Here is a 20,452-nt window from a genome sequence, read left to right as displayed (position 1 = left end):
TTTTATCATTGTTTTTATTTTCAAGGTTCTCCTAAATACAAACAGTATTTATACTTCACACACAGAAGGAAAGTGTTCCTTTCATGCCTTGAATATAAACTGGTGAGTAATGCCCTGGCCTGAAAAAGACTTTATTCAAATAAACTTTTTTGCCTTTCAAATGATTTCTTGGCACAGGACTGTTGATCTAATCTTTAAAAAGGTACTCTCCTGGGTCTTTGTCTCTAATTCCTACCATGACCTAGTGTGAACAACCTTGTAAGGGCAAGTTTATGGAACTGAAATCTTAGAAGGATAATGAAAAGTGTTTCTAAAGTGAAGACAAAAATATCTTTGAAATCTTGTGTTGCTTAGTGTTTAAATTTAAAGTGTGAGGGGGAACATCAAAGGGGTCAGATAATAAGCAAGTCATACTGGTTTTAAATCTCTTCTGAACTTTCCCTAAACTTAAGAGATGGAGAGATTTTAGTACTTGGAGAATTTATCCCCCAGGAACTGTGTCCCCATCCAACACCCCAAGACACACATCTTTTTTTTTAAAAAAAGGAAACACACACAAATGATGGAACAATATCATGGGGAAATATTCCAACTCTGAGATGGAAGGAGTTATTTCTAAAGCAGTCTACATACCACACATCACTTCCGAAAGGCAAGCAGAGAAAAGTCAGGGAGATAGGCAGGCTTAATTAGTCAGTAAGCCCCCCCCCCCCCCAAGTCAATTGAACTACATGTTCAATGCATAATCTAAAGCCAACCAGTCTTGCCAAACCAATCACCATTCAGTTTCCTGTCTATATCCAGGAGGTTGTGAGCAGGAAGACACTGCCATATTGAGGAGTGGATGTGTTAAAGTACTGACTCGTACTTCTATTAGGCAGGATGAGAAACCATCATTGCTTCGGTGCAATATGTCTTGTTCACTGTACCCCACACTCCTTGGGGTTTTCAATTTCGTCTCCCTCAAAGTTCGATTTCAAATTCTGTTTCTGTTCAATTTCCACCTGCCAAGAAAAATCAGTAAATTAAATAGGAAAGAATATAATGAAGGAAAAAAACCCTCTTTTAAACTCTAACTGAGGTGGTTCTATGTAATGGAAAGGATGTTGGATTTGGATCTGGGTTCAAATCTTGCCTATATGACTTCAAATCTAAATTTTCTCATCTGTAGATTAATTCTATTATGGTGTTTTGTACACTCTATCTTCAGAATATCTCTCTTGTATATCGTCCTCTGTCTACTCACATAGTCACCCCTCTTTTGTAGATCCTTCACCACTTGACATTAAAAAGAAATTATCTTCTCCTGTTTTATTCCCCTCCATATAATCAATTATCCAGTCACATGGGCCTTCTTGCTGTTCCTAATTTTCTGGTGAAATGTGGGAAAATGTGTCTGTTTTGAAAGTATCAAAAAGGAGGGTTTTTTGTTGTTTTTATTCTCAAGGTCTCCTAGGGGAAACCAAGCAGTCTCAGTCTCAGTCTCAGTCTCAGTCTCAGTCTCAGTCTCAGTCTCAGTCTCAGTCTCAGTCTCAGTCTGTCAGTCCCTCTCCCTTTCCCTCTCTCTCTCCCCTTGTCTGTCTGTCTGTCTGTCTGTCTGTCTGTCTCTCTCTCTCTCTCTCTCTCTCTCTCTCTCTCTCACACACACACACACACACACACATATACACAGAATGAAAGCCATATTCTCTCTTCCAACTCTGAGCTTTTTCCACTGGCTGGCCTTCATTCCTGGAATGCTTTTTCTCCTCACCCCTGACTCCTGTCTTCCCAGAAGACTCAAACTCAAATATCATCTTCAAGAGGCTTTTCCCTAGTCTCCCTTCCTTCCTTCTTCCCCTCCCACTGTTAGTGTGTTCTCTCTGAGATTATCTCACATTTATATTGCATGAATCTTCTATGTATATAGTTAGTTGTATATTGTGTATATTATACTATATAACTCTTCAGTACAAGGACCACTCCCCTTCACCCCTTTCTTTGTATCTCCACCTGGAATAGGAAATAATAAATGCTTATTAACTGAATTACTAATTAATTAAATCTATGATCCTATGCATTGCTGTTCCCCAGTATTCTCTCCAATGGATAGGGTTGGATGTACAGATTAAATGCAATGATGAGAATACTAGGCAAGCAGCATGTCTAGGGTGCGGGTGAGGGCCTTGTTATACTAGCTTCTTTCCCAGGTTATCCCAGAGGACCAACTAGGCCCTACTATTGTCTTTGGAGTACAGTCTAACCCAGTAAATAGATTTAACTCGGAGTGAAGCGGGAAGAAAGGGAAACCACAGTTTTACAGATTTAGATGAGAGAGGGAGCTAAGAGTTAAAAATCTCCTCTTCTATTTTACAAGATGGGGAAACATAAGACTCAGAGAAGTTGAATTATTCAAGGCCACATAGGCAGAAATGGCAGACTTAGAATATGAATCCAGATTCTCTTACCCCAAATTCATTCCTCTTTTTAATATCCTATTATTTCCTATGGTTGTCCAACATTAAAGTATCTCTATAGCTCTGACCTGCTTATCTCTGCCTTAATCAGGATCAGAGTTCATTGAAACTACTGTAATTCCTTCTTGTGGACTCAGGACTTCAATACCCAGACAGAAGCATAAAAGGGGCCAAAGGGCAAATAGTTTCTTCCCTAGTCTCGCTATAATAACAAATCAAATGTGCATCATTCTTGGGCTACTAAAAAAGCAAAATATTCTGCATCTTTACAGGAATTCCTTCTAGAACATACCTCCAAAAATGGTTACCTAACTCTACCTGAAGACTTTCATTTATAGGGAATTTACATGCATTCTTCCTTTTGCTCCTTACAATAGTCCTGTGAGATAAGTAATATAAATATTATAATCCTCATTTTTACAAATGAGAAAATGGAGGATCAAATAGGTTAGGTCATTTGCCCAAGGTCACACAACTAGTAAGTGATTTAACTAGTCAATTGAGACTTAAGCTATGATAGATGGGTAAAATGTTTAGTGCTATGTAAATGTTAGCTACCATCCATCATCATTTCTCACATGATTGACCTTTTGGACCCCAGATCTTTGACTTTTTATTTACCAATGTCATCCAACAACTCTATAAGTCCTTTTCTAAGATCTTTAATTTTTTTCCCTAGGTTCCAATTATTGATCCTAATCCTTAGATTTTGGCAATAATTACTTCTAACTGAACATACCAAGCATGAGAGGCCAATGAAGATGATTATTAACATTTTTCTCCTTTAGTGTTAGTCATTTTAGTGCTTCTGCAAAGCTCACAAGAGGTTGCAGAGTACAGAAGCAAAGCACTGAACTTAGTATCAGAAGACCTAGTTTTGAATTCTGATTCTCACTATTAGTAACTGGGTGACTTTGGGCAAGTAGATTAATCTCTTTGAGCCTGTTTCCTCATTTGAAAAGTAGATATAGTAATACTCCCTCAATCCTACTAGATTTTCATAATATTGTTGTGTGATACTCAAATGAAATAATGTAAGAGGTTTGTTATACATTTTTTTATTACAAATCAAGTGCAAGTATACAAACACAATTATAAGGAAATAATTTTAACTGAAAAGTCAATAGTATAATTAACAAGCCTTAATCAAAATTTAAGAGACTAAAAAAATGGAATCAAAATAAAACCACAACTACAACTTCTCATATCACAAAACTAAGCAGAGGAACCCCAAAGAAATCTATTTCTTAGGCAGCTTCTATCTCTTTATGTAGTTGATAGGAAGCAAGCTCTTTCAACATCAATGTTTTACCCAGTCTCCATATTTTAAGAGATTTATTTGTAATGGACTTTTCTGAAATATTTGCTTGAAAATTAAACCTTTTCTTACAAATGTAGCTTAGTTTTTCTCCTTTTTTAAAAACTGGTTATAGGAGAAACTTAAATTTCCATATTCTAACTTTTCTCTTACAAAAATGATATGGTTCTTTCTCCAAGGTGCAGAAGAGAATGAACATTGTCTCCATAACTTTGAGAAAGTCAAATAACCTCTCTGGACCTCACCTTCCTAAGGGCACTGACCTAGATGTCCATAAGGTTCTTTCTAATTTCAAAATCCTGTTATTCTAAGAAGTTCAGATCTAATTAGACTGTAAACTCATTGAGATAATGGATTGTAGAAGAGTTTGTGGCACCATGAAATTGAATGCTTAGGGGTTGGGCAAATTTGAAGTTCAGTCTTTAAGAATAGCATACTTTTAACGTTTTTCACTCCAAAAAAGAGAGATCCTAATGCAAAAAACAGGCAGGAAATTCACTTAAAAAATTTTTTTTTAGGTTTTTGCAAAGCAAATGGGGTTAAGTAGCTTGCCCAAAGCCACACAGCCAGGTAATTATTAAGTGTCTGAGACCAGATTTAAACCCAAGTACTCCTGACTCCAAGGCAGGTGCTTTATCCACTACACCACCTAGCTGCCCCAGAAAATTCACTTTCATAGGACCAATTTCATCATAGATTAGTTGACTCTCATGTGCCTCATTTCCCTAGGAAACTACATTAAAAAAATTCACCCCTATAAAGTTCATTGTTCTGGTGAACTTATAAAGACTTTCTTCCAAAGAATCTCAATCTAAATCCTATTTAGGCCTGATTGAAAAATACAAACCATTCCTGGGTATATTACCTCAAGCTCTTTCTTTGCTTTTTTAAAAAGAAAAATCAAACTACTTCTGAATAGTAAGGTATGCAGTGACTTTGTCCATATTTTCTACAAAATACTGAAGCTTTATACTAAAATGGTATAAGTGTTGAAGGTGTCATATTGTGAAAAAGACAAAGATGTAGGGATAACTTTTGTTAAAGTCATCATAAGGCTGTTCTTTATGGTACCTCCAAAGGTTGTGTAATTTCAGTGGGGTGGAGATATATCATAGTGTTGGACACTCATGCTTTTCTGAAGTTGCATATATTCATCATCTTTGACCAACCTTTTGGTGATGAGTTTCTGAATACTGTGTGGATGGGCCCTAGTTGACAGATACACAGTAAATTGTTGGCCTGTATCTGAAGCCATTTCAGTTGGGTAAGACATACCAGACTTTATACTCTTCCAGCAGAGCACTGGAGAACTCAGGGATACTTCCCTAGCAAGATAAGGGTACTGGAGAAGAGCATTGGAGTTTTAATCAACATCCTTGGTATTTTATGGTATTCAGGTTTCAGGGCAATAAAATAAATTACATGGAACAGCTGATATATGAACAGATTTTTGTTGAGTTCTAGGGTTGAAAAAAAATCCCACAAGAGGGAGCCCTTGATCTTTCTGGTGACTGGGGAATTTGGCATCAGAAACATGAGATAAAATGAAAGTTCTTTGAAAAAAAATCATATGAAAGTAAGGAATAGTTATAGTTACTCCCTTGAACTCCTTAAAGAAATTCTTACCCTTCTCTTTTGGAAATCATTTTCTTATCTTACAGCCAACTGGTTAGTTAAGAACCCACCTAACCAGGCAGTTCTGTATGTATCTCAAAGTTATAATAAGGGTATTCTCTTTTTTTTTACAAGGCAATGGGGTTAAGTAGCTTGCCCAAGGCCACACAGCTAGGTAATTTTTAAGTGTCTGAGGCCGGACTTGAACTCAGGTACTCCTTACTCCAGGGCCAGTGCTCTATCCACTGTGCTACCTAGCTGCCCCGGTATTCTCTTTCTTGATGAATTTGCTGCTGTACAAGAAATTTCTTTAATCACCCACTTTTGTGAGCAGCAACAATTTTTGCTTTGGACTCCTAACTTGCCTGCCACAACTCTGCCATCTTTAATTCCTCTTCCCTGTTGCCCAACTTATATTAGAAAATTTAAATATTTCCTTCACCTCTTCTCTTTGTTCTTCTTTGGTAAGGGTGAGAAGGTGAAAGTGGATGAAATCATTGGATGAAATAATAATAAAGATTTTATAGAAAAACAACTACATGCTAGGTCCTGGAGATACAAAATATAGGGAAGTTTTTAACTTTCCTTTTAAAAAACATCCAATCTGTCATTTTCAATTTTTTTCTTTATTCTATCTCATGTTACCCTACTATTTCAGCATGAAAGCAGAGTTTTCCACCTGTCATTTGTAATAAGAGAGATAAAGAGAAATACCCCTTCAGTTTCAGCATCCTTGATTTCATTGGTATGGATAACTCCTTCCACTGACACAGACAGGTAAAATCCTCTACTACTAAATACTCACATAAATGAGTTGTTACAACAACAAAAAAAAATCATTACCCTGAAGCTGAACTGTGAATGATGAGAACCTTGTGAACTTAGCATGACTAACCCATCACTTATTCAATCAAGAAGCATAGCCTTATGTCCCAAGCACTCTCAAGTATAGGTGATAGGAAGTGGAACTGCCCTGTGGCAGGGACTAAATCTGACCTGTGATGTCATTCATTTAAGGAAATGCTGGGAGAGGAAACTCCTTCTACCAATGCTGGTCAGAACTTTCTTTGCAACCTATAACAGCACTGAGAAATTAAGTGACTTATCAATATTGAAAGAACCAATATGTGTCAAAGATGTGACTTGAACCCAAGTTGAGGTCAGTTCTCTAGTCACTATGAAACAGCCCCTGTTCTCAAAGAGGTTATATTCTAACCCTTCTATCAGGTAGACAACAGGTATATAAACAAATAAGTAAAAATATATATATACCAACACACATATAAGATTATATCTTGTATATTAAGTATATTTATATACAAAATAAATATGAGATAATTTTAAGGCATGAGGTGGGTAATAGCAGATGGAGGAATTGGGAAAGGTTTCACAGAAAGCCATATTTTGGTTGAGTTTTGAAAGAAGAGGTTCTAACCGGTATACAAAATAAAAGGGAACATGTCAAGAATAGGAGATAACCATTGTAGAGGCAGGGAGATGGAAGGTAGTATTTTGAAGAGAAGGAAGATCTGTAGGGAACAAGGAAGTCAGTAATATACATATACACACACACACACATATATATATATATATATATATATACACAGTTTGGGAAGGTAGATTATAAAAGGCTTTAAAAGACAAATCAGGGGGCGGCTAGGTGGCACAGTGGATAGAGCATCGGCCTTGGAATCAGGAGTACCTGGGTTCAAATCCAACCTCAGATACTTAATAATTACCTAGCCGTGTGGCCTTGGGCAAGCCACTTAACCCCATTGCATTGAAAAATCTAAAAAAAAAAAAAGAGAAATCATTGAATTTGTATTTGATTTTAAAGGCATTGGGAGGCCTTTGGAGTTTATTAAGTAGGGGAACAACACAATCATGTCTTTACTTTAGGAAAATAATTTTGAGAATTATTTGGAGGATAGACTAAAGTGGAGAAACATTTGAGGCAGGAGACCAATTAGGAAATTACTAACTAGGGAAGATGTCCTCAGAGGTCAGACACACAGCTTATTATCATTTTTACACTTAAAATGCTCAAAGTGGGGAGATAGCAAAAGCATCTAGAAGTGTTCTTCAACTCCAAAAAGCACTACCTTGTAGCTGTAGTGTGCAGAATAGTTGACCCATTTTCTGACATCAGTTTTGTCTTCTACAGAGATGGATCTGACAGTGGCTTTGGAGGCAGAGGTGGTTGGCATGTTGAACTCAACATTTACATGATGGGCAAATTTGGAAGGCACTTCCCGGTCAGAACCAAGTTCAAGGTGGCAGAAGAAGCAGTGAGGGTGACCAGAAGCTAAGGAAAGAAAAACAATGTTGAATTAATAATAACTGAACTCACATATACATAGCACTTTAAATGAATGAAATACATCTTTTTAATAACCTCTGAGTAGATGATTCCTATTTTACAGATAAAGAAACTGAACTCCCAGGAAGTGCTGTGACTTGTCCAAGACACCAGTAACCAGTAGCAGTGTCAGGACCCAAACCCAGGTCTTCCGATTCCAAATCTAGCCTTCTTTCCAGGGTACCTGTCTGTCTCTTTATTGAACAACTCTGAATAGATGGTTTTAAACTAGGAGAAACTTGGGATCTGTCTGGAAGCTTTATAGCTGCACATATTTTGAGAGTAGTCCTCACCACTAAATAGAGAAATTGTCTCAGCTGTGAATTAGGCTTTATGTATGTCCTCCACCATTTGATGTAACATTATCCGATTACAGTAACTTGGTTTCCTAGTTACTTCAGGCAGAGCTGAAGAAAGAGGTCATCCTATATGCATATGTCATGCTGGATAATGGAACATAATACAAATACCCAGGAGCAAGGGTTGTGAGATTAAGAGAAGGAATAAAAAGAACTAGCAGCTAAAAATGAGTTAATAAAGTATGAGCAACAGTTCTTTGGGGTAAAAGGGTGTGTTTGTTTCTATGGATGACTTTGGAAGGCAGTAGGGGATAGGAGAAAGATCACTGGCTCTGGAGTAAGAGGACCTGGGTTTGAATACAAGATCCTTGGACCCTGTGTACTTCTTGCGTGAGCTTAAGAAAATGACAGCCTTCTCTGAGCTTCAGTTTTCTCATCCATAAAATACAAGGGGTTGGATTAGCTAACCTCTGAGGTTCTTTCTGGCTATAAATCTATGATCATGATTCCAAATTATACATTCACAGAACAGGAATAGATATTTCTACATGCATCTGGAGGCATCAGAGTAATGTAGGAAGAGAACGCTCTACTGGGATCTAGTTCCAGCTTGATAGCATGAATTGGGTGGATGAATTACTTAGCTTCTCTGGGCTTCTGTTTCATTATCTATAAAATGAAGCATTTGAACTAAAATGATCCCTAAAGTCTTTTAGCTTTACTATCCTATAATTCCAGTCTGGTTCTAATCTGGCTAGATGGAAAGCTCTTGAAGGCAAGAATAGTCTTATGCCCTTGAACCCATGGGGTTTTCTCCACAGCACATGCTCAATACATGTTTGCTAATGATAGGAGGCACAGTTTTAAAATATTTTTGAGCTTAAATATCAGGGTGTTTACTTTATCGATGACACTTGTGTATCCTTGCTTGTAACTTAAGATCCCTCTTAGTCAAGGGATTTGTTCTTCCTGGGCTTGCCATACAAAAGGCCTGGGGAACACAGGATTCTGCCTAGAGCAAATAATATTGTCTTTCCCATGAACACAGATTTCTTGAAATCTAAGCCAAAAGGAGAGGCAGAATGTATTTAGTTTTTTTGAGGTATACTGTCTGATTTTCATTAGGACCTTCAAGGTTTCTTTCAGTTCTGGGGCATTTGGACCAGAGTTCAATTTCATGGTTATAACCTCACATGGATCTAAAAGAAAAACAGAAATCAGTCTAGAGAATTAGTCTCTTTCATAACCCCCCCCCCAATATGAATACCACTCTCCCCCTGTGTCCAAATCTGATTATCTCACAAAGTATGTGGCATACAGAGGGCTCTGTGGAAGAACTGACTAGAGGTTGTAGGGATGGCTCTTATCATCACAGGACTTTTAAACTGGCTTCAACTACAATAATTCAAAGATTACATATAACTGGGTACTTCTTTCTATAGAACAGATCACAACCTCCCATGGTAGATAGTTTTATGAATTATAAAAACAATCACCAAGTGGTCAACAGATTGGGGATATGTCTCCTTGATCATGGCCAGGCTGCTCCTCAACCAGACTTGTGATCTTTTTTTCTTATCTTGAGTTGGATTTACCAGAGCTTGTTTGTACTTGCAGTGTTAGTGGCATCGGTTTCAAGAATCCAGTCCTAAGGTAATAAGACTGGAACTGTAATTTTACTGATATAGGGGAATTCTTAAGTGAGAAAATTCCCTTCTTCAATGAAAATCAGCACCTTCTTTATAATTCAGAGAGTAGCCTGGAGCATTGGGAGGTTAGATGACTTATCCATGGTCATATGGCAAGTATATATCAAAGAAGATATTTGAGACTGGCACATGCTATAAGACATGCCCTGATATCTCCCTAGGCACTAGGAAAAGAGACAAAAGTAAATGATCCTTGACCTCAAGGAGTTTTACTATATGGTGAGACTGCACATACAAATTATATAAAAAATAAATGAGGTGGGGTGGCTAGGTGGCGCAGTGGATAAAGCACCGGCCTTGGAGTCAGGAGTACCTGGGTTCAAATCCGGTCTCAGACACTTAATAATTACCTAGCTGTGTGGCCTTGGGCAAGCCACTTAACCTCATTGCCTTGAACCCCCCCCCAAAATAAATAAATAAATAAATGAATAAATGAAGTAATGGGGAGGGAGGAAGTTGAGCAATAACAAATGAGGCAATGAGAAAATGTTTCGTGTAGAAAATGATACTGGAGCTGAATTGTGAGTCTAAGAAGTTAAAAGAAGCTTCAAAGCAGAATTTTAGCAAAGGACTCAGAAGAGACCTCAGTCCAACTCACTCAGATCCAGGGACATTAAGTGAGTTGTTCAAAGTCACACAGTTTGAAAGAGAAATAAAAAAAGTTTCAAACCCAGGTCTTTTGACTGCACATCCGAAATTCTTTTTTTCTGTATTGTGCTATGGTAAAATCTAGGAGGGGGGATTGGGAGGGAGAATGACACTGAAGGTATGTTAATTTTCCTCAATGATCTATCATGCTTGGGCATGGCCAGTTAAAGGTTATTGCTACTAGGATCTAGGAATAAGGATCAATAATCTAGAGACTATAGAAATGACATAAACGTCTGAAAGTCTGAGCTTAGTCAGTTAGCAGTTAGAAGGAGCAAACTGAAGGTATGGGATCCAAAAGGTCAACTGTGCTGCTTCCAAAGGGACTTTGATTTAAAATGAAAGAAAACTACTCACTCTCCTCTTCAATTTGTCCACCCTGGGGTATGAGTTCATTGTCTAGGAGATTGAAATTTGGAACTGTCCCTCCTCACATTCCCAAAGAAAACAATTGTAGTTATCCCTATTGGTCTAAGTAGGACTTTTTAATCTCAGAAAGTGAGAACATACACACCCATTCTCCAAGGAAAATATTATGTGATGAAGTATTTGTTTTGCTCCATTTCACATATTTAAAATATCTCAAAAATGTTTATAATGAATAATACTTGGAGAAATTTCTTGGAAAAGTTTGATTCGGGCTTTAGGAAATTGAAGAAGGGTTAAGTATAGTCCTATAAATCTTCAAGAAAATGAATTAAGTAGAATGTAACTATTAGATGCTGCATTGAAGTTAGATTACTGAAAAGTATGTCTAAAATAAGGGAATCTATTTATGATTCCCTAGCAACTGAAAGAATAATTTTTATTAAGCACTTCTATTACATACTTGCAGATAGACTGAAAGAACTGACTCTTCTAAGTTCATGACATTATCGTGACTATAAACAATTGATCATTCTATATTGTCTCCCTAAAAGACATCCTGTTCTATAAGGAAGTACACAGTAAAATTAATATAATATAACCTTTTTTCTATATGTTGAGCACAAACTGTTACTTGTGCCACATACATAGCTAAATAGCTATTAAGGTTGGCATGGTATCAAAAATAGCTAGGAGATGGATAAAAACATTATTTTCAATACTTGTAAATAATCAGGGTTGTGCTAGTAAAGGAGTAGTTTTTGAAGAATTATTACAAAAGGATGTTTTTCTCATTAAATGACTCAAAATAATAAATATACATGTACCTTTTAATAAGTAACATTTTGCATATTATTATTATTATTATTATTATTTTAGGTTTTTGCAAGGCAAATGGTGTTAAGTGGCTTATCCAAGGCCACACAGCTAGGTAATTATTAAGTGTCTGAGACTGGATTTGAACGCAGGTACTCCTGACTCTAGGGCTGGTGCTTTATCCATTGCGCCACCTAGCCGCCCCTCTTGCATATTATTTTCAAATATTATACAGATGCTCTCATAAGTAACAAAAAAATCTTTTATTAGACTAATAATAGCTCCTTACCATTATGTGCATTCTCATCCAGTGGATAGTAATGGTACCACTGTGATGAAGGGGTACAATATATTTTTGAAATTAAAAAAGTGACCTCATACTTGAAAAGGTTGCGAACCATTTGTATAATATTCACTAGGAAACCGGGTCCCTGACTCTATTACTAATTAGTAAGGTGACCAAGATGTGGCAGTCATCTCACATTTTTAGTCCTCAGCTTTTTATTATTTATAATAATAATAATTTATAATTAATTTATAATGATTAGTTTATAACAAATAACTTAATATTTAATATTGATATAATAAAAATTATTTTTGTTTTGTGCTTTGAGTTTTTCAAATCAATTTCCTTACAGCAACCTTTTCAGTCAATTAATTAGCATTAGTACCTACTATGGACTAGGCACTGTGCTAATTGCTGGGTAAATTAAAGTATTATCCCTTTTTCACAAATGAGGAAGTTAACATATAGAGCAGTTAAATAACTTCTCTGAGGTCATAGCTAACACAGAGGATCCATTGAAATAGTGTGGATGACAGTGTTTAGAAACCATAAGGCGTGATTTAAATGTTAGTGATTATTATTTTTGAAATTAAGTGCCTAAATCCAGTTTACTTTTTTATTTATATATTTTTCAATGATATATTTTATTTTGAAACAACAGATACTTCCCCAAATACCCTAAAAAATATTCCTATGCTCAAAAAGTATATGTCCTCAAAATAGAAAGTCAAACTGTCTAAATGCTATGATTGTGACAGCACATGCCATCCACTTTTAATTTAGTTAATAACAATTGTTATTAAGGCAGCTAGGGGGCACAGTGGAGTCAGGAAGCCTTACTTCCTTGAGTTCAAATCTGTTCTCAGACACTAACTATGAACCTAGGTGAGTCACTTCTTCTTGTTTCCTCATCTATAAAATGAGGTGGTTAAGAAAATGGCAAACCACTTCAGTATCTTTGCCAAGAAAACCCAGTATGGAGTCATGAAGAGTCAGACATGACTGAAACAAGTGAACAACAATAACAAAAATTAGAAAGGAAGGACATGTGTTTTGTTTAGCTTTCATAGCATGGTACCAACACTACATGTACTAACTGACCTACCTTTCCCTAATAACAGAAACATAGTGGGTTCTCAATTCTTATTTGGTCTGATATAAACGAATTCTAGTTCCTATTCAAGGAAGAGATTCTTATTTAAAGAAGAAATGAAACAAAACATTCTGAGAAGAGGTCCATAGGCTTCGTTATTTTGCCAATATGGTATATGACACAAAACGATTAAGATCCCCCCAAAGGTTCTTTGGGTACCAGGTTGAGAAGTAGTTTTAAAAAGCAGTACATTTAGAAAGACAGTGAAAAATGAGGTGGATGTTAGCTATAATTTGGAACCTTGAGGTCCTCTTGTCAAATATGGATTACTGCAGGCTTAAGAAGTCCCTGTGGGGGTGGCTAGGTGGTGCAGTGGATAAAGCACCGGCCCTGGAGTCAGGAGTAGCTGGGTTCAAATCCGATCTCAGACACTTAATAATTACCTAGCTGTGTGGCCATGGGCAAGCCACTTAACCCCATTTGCCTTGCAAAAACCTAAAAAAAAAAAAATAAAAAAAGAAGTCCCTGTGAAATTAGGTGAAACTTAACTGAGGCAGAAACAGAGGAAATATTATCATTAGGTTATACCACAGGCCACCTGGATATGAGGAATTTGGGAAAGAGATAAAAGTCTCACAGAGGTATAACTTCATAGTTATAAGTGAGTTAGATTATGTGGACATCTGTGTTCTTTCTCTCCCTACTCTCATCTCTCTCCAAACAATCAATCCATCCTTCAAAATACGAAGGAAACAAAAATTGGACCTTTCAATTTGAACCTAATCTTTACCAAAAAAGGTATAGTCAGAAATATCTGCTGGTTGCTTAGTCTTGAATGACAGAAACCCTTACCACGTTTTACTTTTGGGATAGGAAAGAGGAAAACTGAACATAGTCTGACATGCACCTTAGGTTTTTGGAGAGCAGACCTCAAAAAGGTTCAGAGGAAGGATAAATAAGATCCTATAGACTTAAACTATGAGAGAACAGAATCCAAGAGATAAAGATGAAGCTCTCAAGAATGAAATTCTGAAGTCATAAATAGAAATAATTCCAATGATGAAGAAAAGGGAAAATGGAGGCTTAGGGAACTCATTAACCATCCTAGATTTTAATGAGATGAGTAACAAAAAATGGAAGCCAATACAGACAATGAAAGATAAGATAAAAATGGCTCAATCTTCTAAGAATAGTGGTCAGAAGCACTTAAAATGAGATCAAGCTTGTTGGTGATACTTTGAGAATTTGATAGATTTGTGACCTCATTGATACAGGCACTTCCAATAGTTGTGTAGACTGTATTTCATTTTGATTTCCAGTTAATCCTTTCCCAAGAACAATCTAGCTCAATCTCCAGTTCATTATTTATCTAATGATTTGCAACATGGCATCTCATTAAATATCACTAAGATTTGGAATGGGGAGAATAGACATTTCAAGGAGGTCAAATAATAAATACTAATAGACCAGTCATAGAAGCTGTCTGTTCAACTGCAGATTTGAACAATCAATAATATTTAGTATGTGTATGGTTAAGTTGAATTTGAGTCATTATGGACAATTCCTGGAATGTAGCAGGCATTTATTGACATGCTTTTTTGTTTGATCTCATTTAGGAGGAACTTTGATGTAGTAAACCTTTGATGCAATCAGTACCTATTATTTGCAGCTAGGTGATACTCAGACACTTGCCACTTACTAGTTGTGTGACTTAGGGCAAGTCACTTAACCTTGATTGCCTTGCATCTGGGGTCATCTCCAGCCATCCTGATTCATAGATGGTTCCAGAGGAAAAAGTGAGGTTGATGACTTAGCATAGCTCCCATCACTGAAATCTACTTCATGTGCTTGTCATGGCATCACCTCCCTGTTGTCTTGGTTCATCTTTGAAAAGATATCATTCTCTGCCAAGAGGATCATCTGAAGAATCTTACCAACTACAGAGAATCTCTCCTCCATTGCCTCAGTCAGCACTGGACATTTTCCAAGACAGTGACTACCAACACATCTGACAACTAAGCTTCCCTGTTTTACACTTCACTTGATATTTATAATCAGTGTTGTTGAACAAAGGTATCTCTATTCCAACTTTTTTTTTAGGTACTCCTGACTCCAGGGCCAGTGATTTATCCACTATGCCACCTAGCCGCCCCTATTCCAACTTTCAAGGAATGTTCTATGATATGTGTGTGTGTGTGTGTGTGTGTGTGTGTGTGTGTGTGAAGATAAGCTGTTGAGCGATAGCCCCATTTTATACTCATACTCTACCAAATCATGTATTTTTTGTTGATTAAATAATAAAGTGGCATTATCTAGTCTCTATTCTTTTCTTTCCTTTGATTTTTTACAAGGCAATGAGGTTTAAGTGACTTGCCCAAGGTCACACAGCTAAGCTAGTATTAAGTGTCTGAGGTCATATTTGAACTCAAGTCCTCATGACTCCAGGGCTGCTGCTTTATCCACTGTACCACTAGCTGCCCCTATTCTCTTTTCTTTTCAATCAATTTTATGAATTTTACGTCAGTTGTTGTCTGATCCCTTCTCTTACTTTACTAATATTGGATTAAGTGATCTCAGAATTCAATTCCAAATTTGGAATTCTTCAATACTATAATTATTTGTTGGACATTATTAACTTAACTAATAGAAGGAAAATGAGACACTAGAGACAGTTGGACAGCACAGTTTTTAGGGTATCAGACATGGGAGTCAGAAAGACCGCAGCTCCAATTCAGCCTCAGAGATGTATTGGATTTGTGACCCTGAGCAATTCACTTAACTTCTGTCCTCAGTTTCTTTTTTTCTGTTTTTAGATTTTTTTTTTTGCAAGGCAAATGGGGTTAAGTGGCTTGCCCAAGGCCACACAGCTAGGTAGTTATTAAGTGTCTGAGGCCAGATTTGAACTCAGGTACTCCTGACTCCAGGGCCAGTGCTCTATTCACTGCGCCACCTAGCCATCCCTTGTCCTCAGTTTCTTTAACTGTAAAATAAATATCATAAAATCACCTACTTCCCAGGATTGTTTTGAGGACAAAATATGTTTATATATATATATATTATATACATATATAATATATATATATAAAAAGTGCTTTGTAAACTTTAAAGCTCTACATGAATGCTAGCTATTATTATTATTATTATTATTGTTAGGTATTATTATACATGAGAAGATTATTGACAATTTCAGCCATGGTAAAATAGTTTTCACTTGACATGCACTTCTTGCAAAAAAGTGCCAAATTTAACATAAACCAGGAAGGTAATAGATTTTTAAGAGACTCCAAGGCCTGAAAATTTTGCCTGTCTGCTTATTTCCCAGGCTCACTCTCTGTAAGATACCTTGTTAATGATTTGAAACATGGCATCTCATTAAATCTCACTAGGATTTGGAATGGGGAGAAAAGACATTTCAAGAAGGTCATTGCTCTCTTTATCTCATGCCAGCCTAAAAACACCTCTGATGCCTTTTTGATGATGGCTGTGATTAGACTATGTGGATCTGAATAGACAATTTTATCTTCTATGTCTTATTTTTGCACAATCTGATGGAGTTAAAGCCCCTCAAATGTACTTTCTGAACATCGTCTCTTTCTCCCAATACCCCAGTCAGTTTAGTACAATGGATAGTCATAAAATTTGTGGTTTAAGGTATGTTATTGTACATTACTAGGTGTGTGAGTCTGGTTTTACTCATCAGTAAAATAGTGATCCTTGTAACTATCTACCTCATTGGGCTGTTATAATCAAATTGATAATGTATCATGGTAGAGCAAACAGCTGGGTGGCATGATAAACAAGTTAGTCTTGGAGCTGGGAAGACAAATTCAAATCCTGCTTTAGAGTCTGAGTGAGTCACAACCTCTTCTCTAGCATCAGTTTCCTCATCTGTAAAAATGGAGATTTATAATAGCCCGTACCTCACAGAAGCCTACATTGTCAATACTGAGGAGTAATCAGAGAAGGGAATTTCAGTTATGGGGTTAGTAGAGACAAAGGGCAGTCAATTGTCACAAACTCTTCAGAACCAATATCATCAATGACCTGATTACTGCCCTCAAAACAAGAGGAAGATGTATAAAACGGAGAGGTAGGAATAGTCAAGGTAGCGTGCATTTGGCAGTAGGCAGGGTAATTAACATGATAGGTCCTGTTTATAAGAGAGTCTAAGAGCTTCCCTTTCTACAGTGCCACCCTACAATGGAGAGAGACTCATACTGCTACCCACTAGCTATGAGATCTCAAGTTGGCCACAAGATTTCTCTGGGTCTCAGTTTTTTATCTATAAAATGATGGATGTGTTTCCTTGATGATCTCTAAAGTTTTTTCCAATTCTAATATTCTTTAATTATGAATCCAGGTCAAAAACAGAGGCTTTAAATGCAACTAACTACCCACATAAATCATTCCTAAATACACAAAGGAAGGTTGGACATGAATTGATATTTTTCAGTCACACCTGGTTCATAGATTCTAAGTTATCACTGGCAAATAAAAGATAGTGCCCCACTCTACTCCCACATGGTTCTGTTGTAATTTTCTTGGAACCTAGAAGTTCCTAAAATCTAGAATCTGCTACCTTCTATCAACAGAGCTGATGATTGAGTGACTCAGATAGTAACAAATATTTTCATAAAATGCCTTAATAGTAAGACATTCAGTTAATTCAAGAGGAATATTTTAAAGTTTTAAGGAAGTAGTTGAATAGCGAGGGTGCAGGTTAAGGTAGGGAAGTCAAGTCAAGAAGTATTTATTAAAACACCCCAAATGGGTCAAATACAAGGCTAAGAGCTGGGAATACAGGAAAAGGCAAAACAAGCAAACAGCAAACCAGAACTTTAAGGAACAAGGATGTTTGAAATATACCACCAACCCTGCTAACAACTTTCCTACTGTTCGTTAATTAGAGAAAGATCATCTACCTACCTGAGTTTTTATCAGGTAGTCGATTTATCCTCCACACAATGGAGTTGAAAGCATGCTCGTACTTTGCAGTACCCAAAGTTACTCTCATGACTGGCTCAGAGCCCGATATACTGGTTGATCCAAAACTTGCCCCCTTGTTCACTTTGGCTTTTAAAGATTTCTCCCCTAGAACACTTTCCCTCCGGAAATTTTTCACCCACTCATTGGGTACTGGGTACCGGATCATTACATTCTCACAGGGAACCTGGGTGAGAGGGTCACGATTAGAGGAGAAGCCAGTTGACATTCTCAGCCAGCTCTGCAGTTCCACTTCTGCCCCATTGATGCTTGCCACAGTCCTGAGGGTGAAAGGCAAGGTCTTTTCTGCAAAAATTGTCCTAAACCTCATTAACTCGAAACGGCATGCATCTAAGGGGTTAAACAGGATGATTCGGGAAGTGTTGAACACCTCCTCATCTACACATCCATGGAATTGGTAGTTATGGAGTTTGATCCACTTGGTGGTAGTGGTGGGCATGATATCCTGCCTGGAGACTATTTCATTCCCTTTTACAAGGATGTCATTGAGGCCCAGGTGGCACTCTGCAAGTCCAGAGAGAAAACTTAGTACATGAATATGTGTTAGAACTTGGTGGTGAAGAATCTGGTTTTCTCCTTTGCTCAAGACTCCAGAGAATTCATCTTTGACATCCACTGTAATTTCCTCCTCTAGATAGTTCAAACCCACTGTGCTTAGATCCATGGATGACACTGGCAAACTCATGAGGTGGTCCTGAATTGCCCTGATGAAACTCAGGAAGTCTTCATAGCTGGTGGTTCCTAGCTTAATTACTTGCTCCCGTTCAGCCATATGAGCCACAGCTGGTTTAGGTTGGTATTTCTTCTTCTCTTTGTATGTAACACGGTCTATTCGCATGCTGTGGATTCTCCCATTCTCATCATAATTCTGGAGCTTGGGTTCAGAAATCTCATGGCAGATCTCCAATTTGAACTCTCGGAATGGTTTCTCCAGGCCTTTCTCATAATACAATTGTAGGCAGCCACTATCTGTAAGTTTTACGTAGATTGGTCCCCAGTGCCTAGAAGACATAATATTCTTCTTTTCAGGGATCCTTAGCATCATGGGCCAACCATCTCTGGACTGAGATAGGGCTGAGCTCTTCAGTTCATCATCCAACCCACCCCACAATGCTGGGTCATCATCAGGTAGAGTGGTGCTGCCAAGGTGATCAGGATCCCCAATTTGTAGTTGTTTGAGCTTCTCAACAGCATCAGAGTGTGCTCTTTTCTTGACTGAATCATCAAAGGTGATGGCATCTGACTCCTGATATATGACAATGAGGGAATCCCTCTGGTTTTTTCCCGTGGTATTGCAGATGGAATTATTGTGGGAACGCCTTTCCTGCTCCTCGAAAAAGGCACTGAAAGGGTTAATGGGAGAAGGCTGCACATCCTTCAGGGTCTCATTCAGGAAGGGGTTGGTTGCCCTCCAAGGTGGGGGGTCACTTATGGAAGGTGGCTGGTTTAAGGAAGAAATATCTAATTTTTGAACTTTTGAGAAGTCTACCAAGCTGCTCTTGGGACGTTCTCTCTTCTTAAAAGATTCAGTTAAGTTACAATTCACATCTTGGATAGGAGGTACAATGGATGCTGGGGTTGATTTTAAAGTAGAAATGTTTTGTGGCAGAGGGCAACTGATTTCATTGTCATCAAAAGTCACCCAGCTGGGGAAACGAACTGAAGTCACTGGGGTGGCAGAATGCCCATTCATGGCTGGGCCACTAGTGTGCCAGTTGATGGTTTCCATCTCTACTTCTTCATCTTCCTGGAGAGAGGAAGAATTGTCTAAAGGAAAAAGAAAAAATGTAAAAATTATTTTCAAGACAGGGAAACTGATAGGATAGAAATAATTATCAGAATTTTATTTGGAATTTATGAAATGTCATTGTTGCTTATTTATCACATGCCTAATCTGGACAGTGATTTTAGATTTTCAATATATGGTGATGTCTTCTCATGTATATATATTTACTAGTTATGTGACCCTGCTTTAAACACCCACTAACTATTTCAATTTCCTTATCTACAAAAGGATACAATTAGGGTTGTATCAGAGGGTTGTTGTAAGAATAAAATGAGATAATATTTGCACATTTCTTAGCACAGTATCTGGCATATAACACATATTTAATAAATATTTGTTCCCTTTCTCTCTTACACTTAAGTGTTGCTGAGAATAGGAATTATTTATTCTGGAAATCTTGACAATATTACTACTAAAGCAACAATATATTGCCATTTAAAAAAGAAGAACATGCAGGTAAGAACAAGGTATCTCAGGATTGCATTACCATATGCTCTCCTTTATATTTTACAAAATGCTTATGAAAAGAAGTATTTTATTTTCCTTAGGAAAATTAAGTTCAGAAAGTCAAGTTGAAAATGTTCTTCTTTCCAAATGGACATAAAACATATCTTTTTGAACAAATCAGTTTTTTTGTTTGAATTCATTAGAGAGTCTATGGCCCTCAATACATCATTTCACTCTTCATGCTTCCCACC

At 37.2% G+C, this 20,452-nt stretch overlaps 1 protein-coding gene across 1 annotated transcript in view; it reads right to left on the bottom strand.

Annotated features, from left to right (window-relative positions):
- Positions 1–560: 560 nt before the first annotated feature.
- STON2 (stonin 2) overlaps positions 561–20,452 on the bottom strand; it is a 196,331-nt gene continuing 176,439 nt past the window's right edge. The window contains exons 5-7 of the mRNA XM_074235589.1: positions 17,891–19,735; positions 7,491–7,693; positions 561–1,004 (exon numbers count right to left, since the gene is read on the bottom strand). Of these exons, the coding sequence (XP_074091690.1) occupies positions 921–1,004; positions 7,491–7,693; positions 17,891–19,735 (2,132 nt within the window). The 3' untranslated portion in view covers positions 561–920. The remainder of the gene's footprint in view (positions 1,005–7,490; positions 7,694–17,890; positions 19,736–20,452) is intronic.

The sequence above is a fragment of the Macrotis lagotis genome, chromosome 4, assembly GCF_037893015.1.
Source record: "Macrotis lagotis isolate mMagLag1 chromosome 4, bilby.v1.9.chrom.fasta, whole genome shotgun sequence".
In the NCBI taxonomy this organism is placed as follows: domain Eukaryota; kingdom Metazoa; phylum Chordata; class Mammalia; order Peramelemorphia; family Peramelidae; genus Macrotis; species Macrotis lagotis.
The sequence above is the reverse complement of the archived record's forward strand: the minus strand, read 5'-3'. Positions and strand labels throughout refer to the sequence as shown.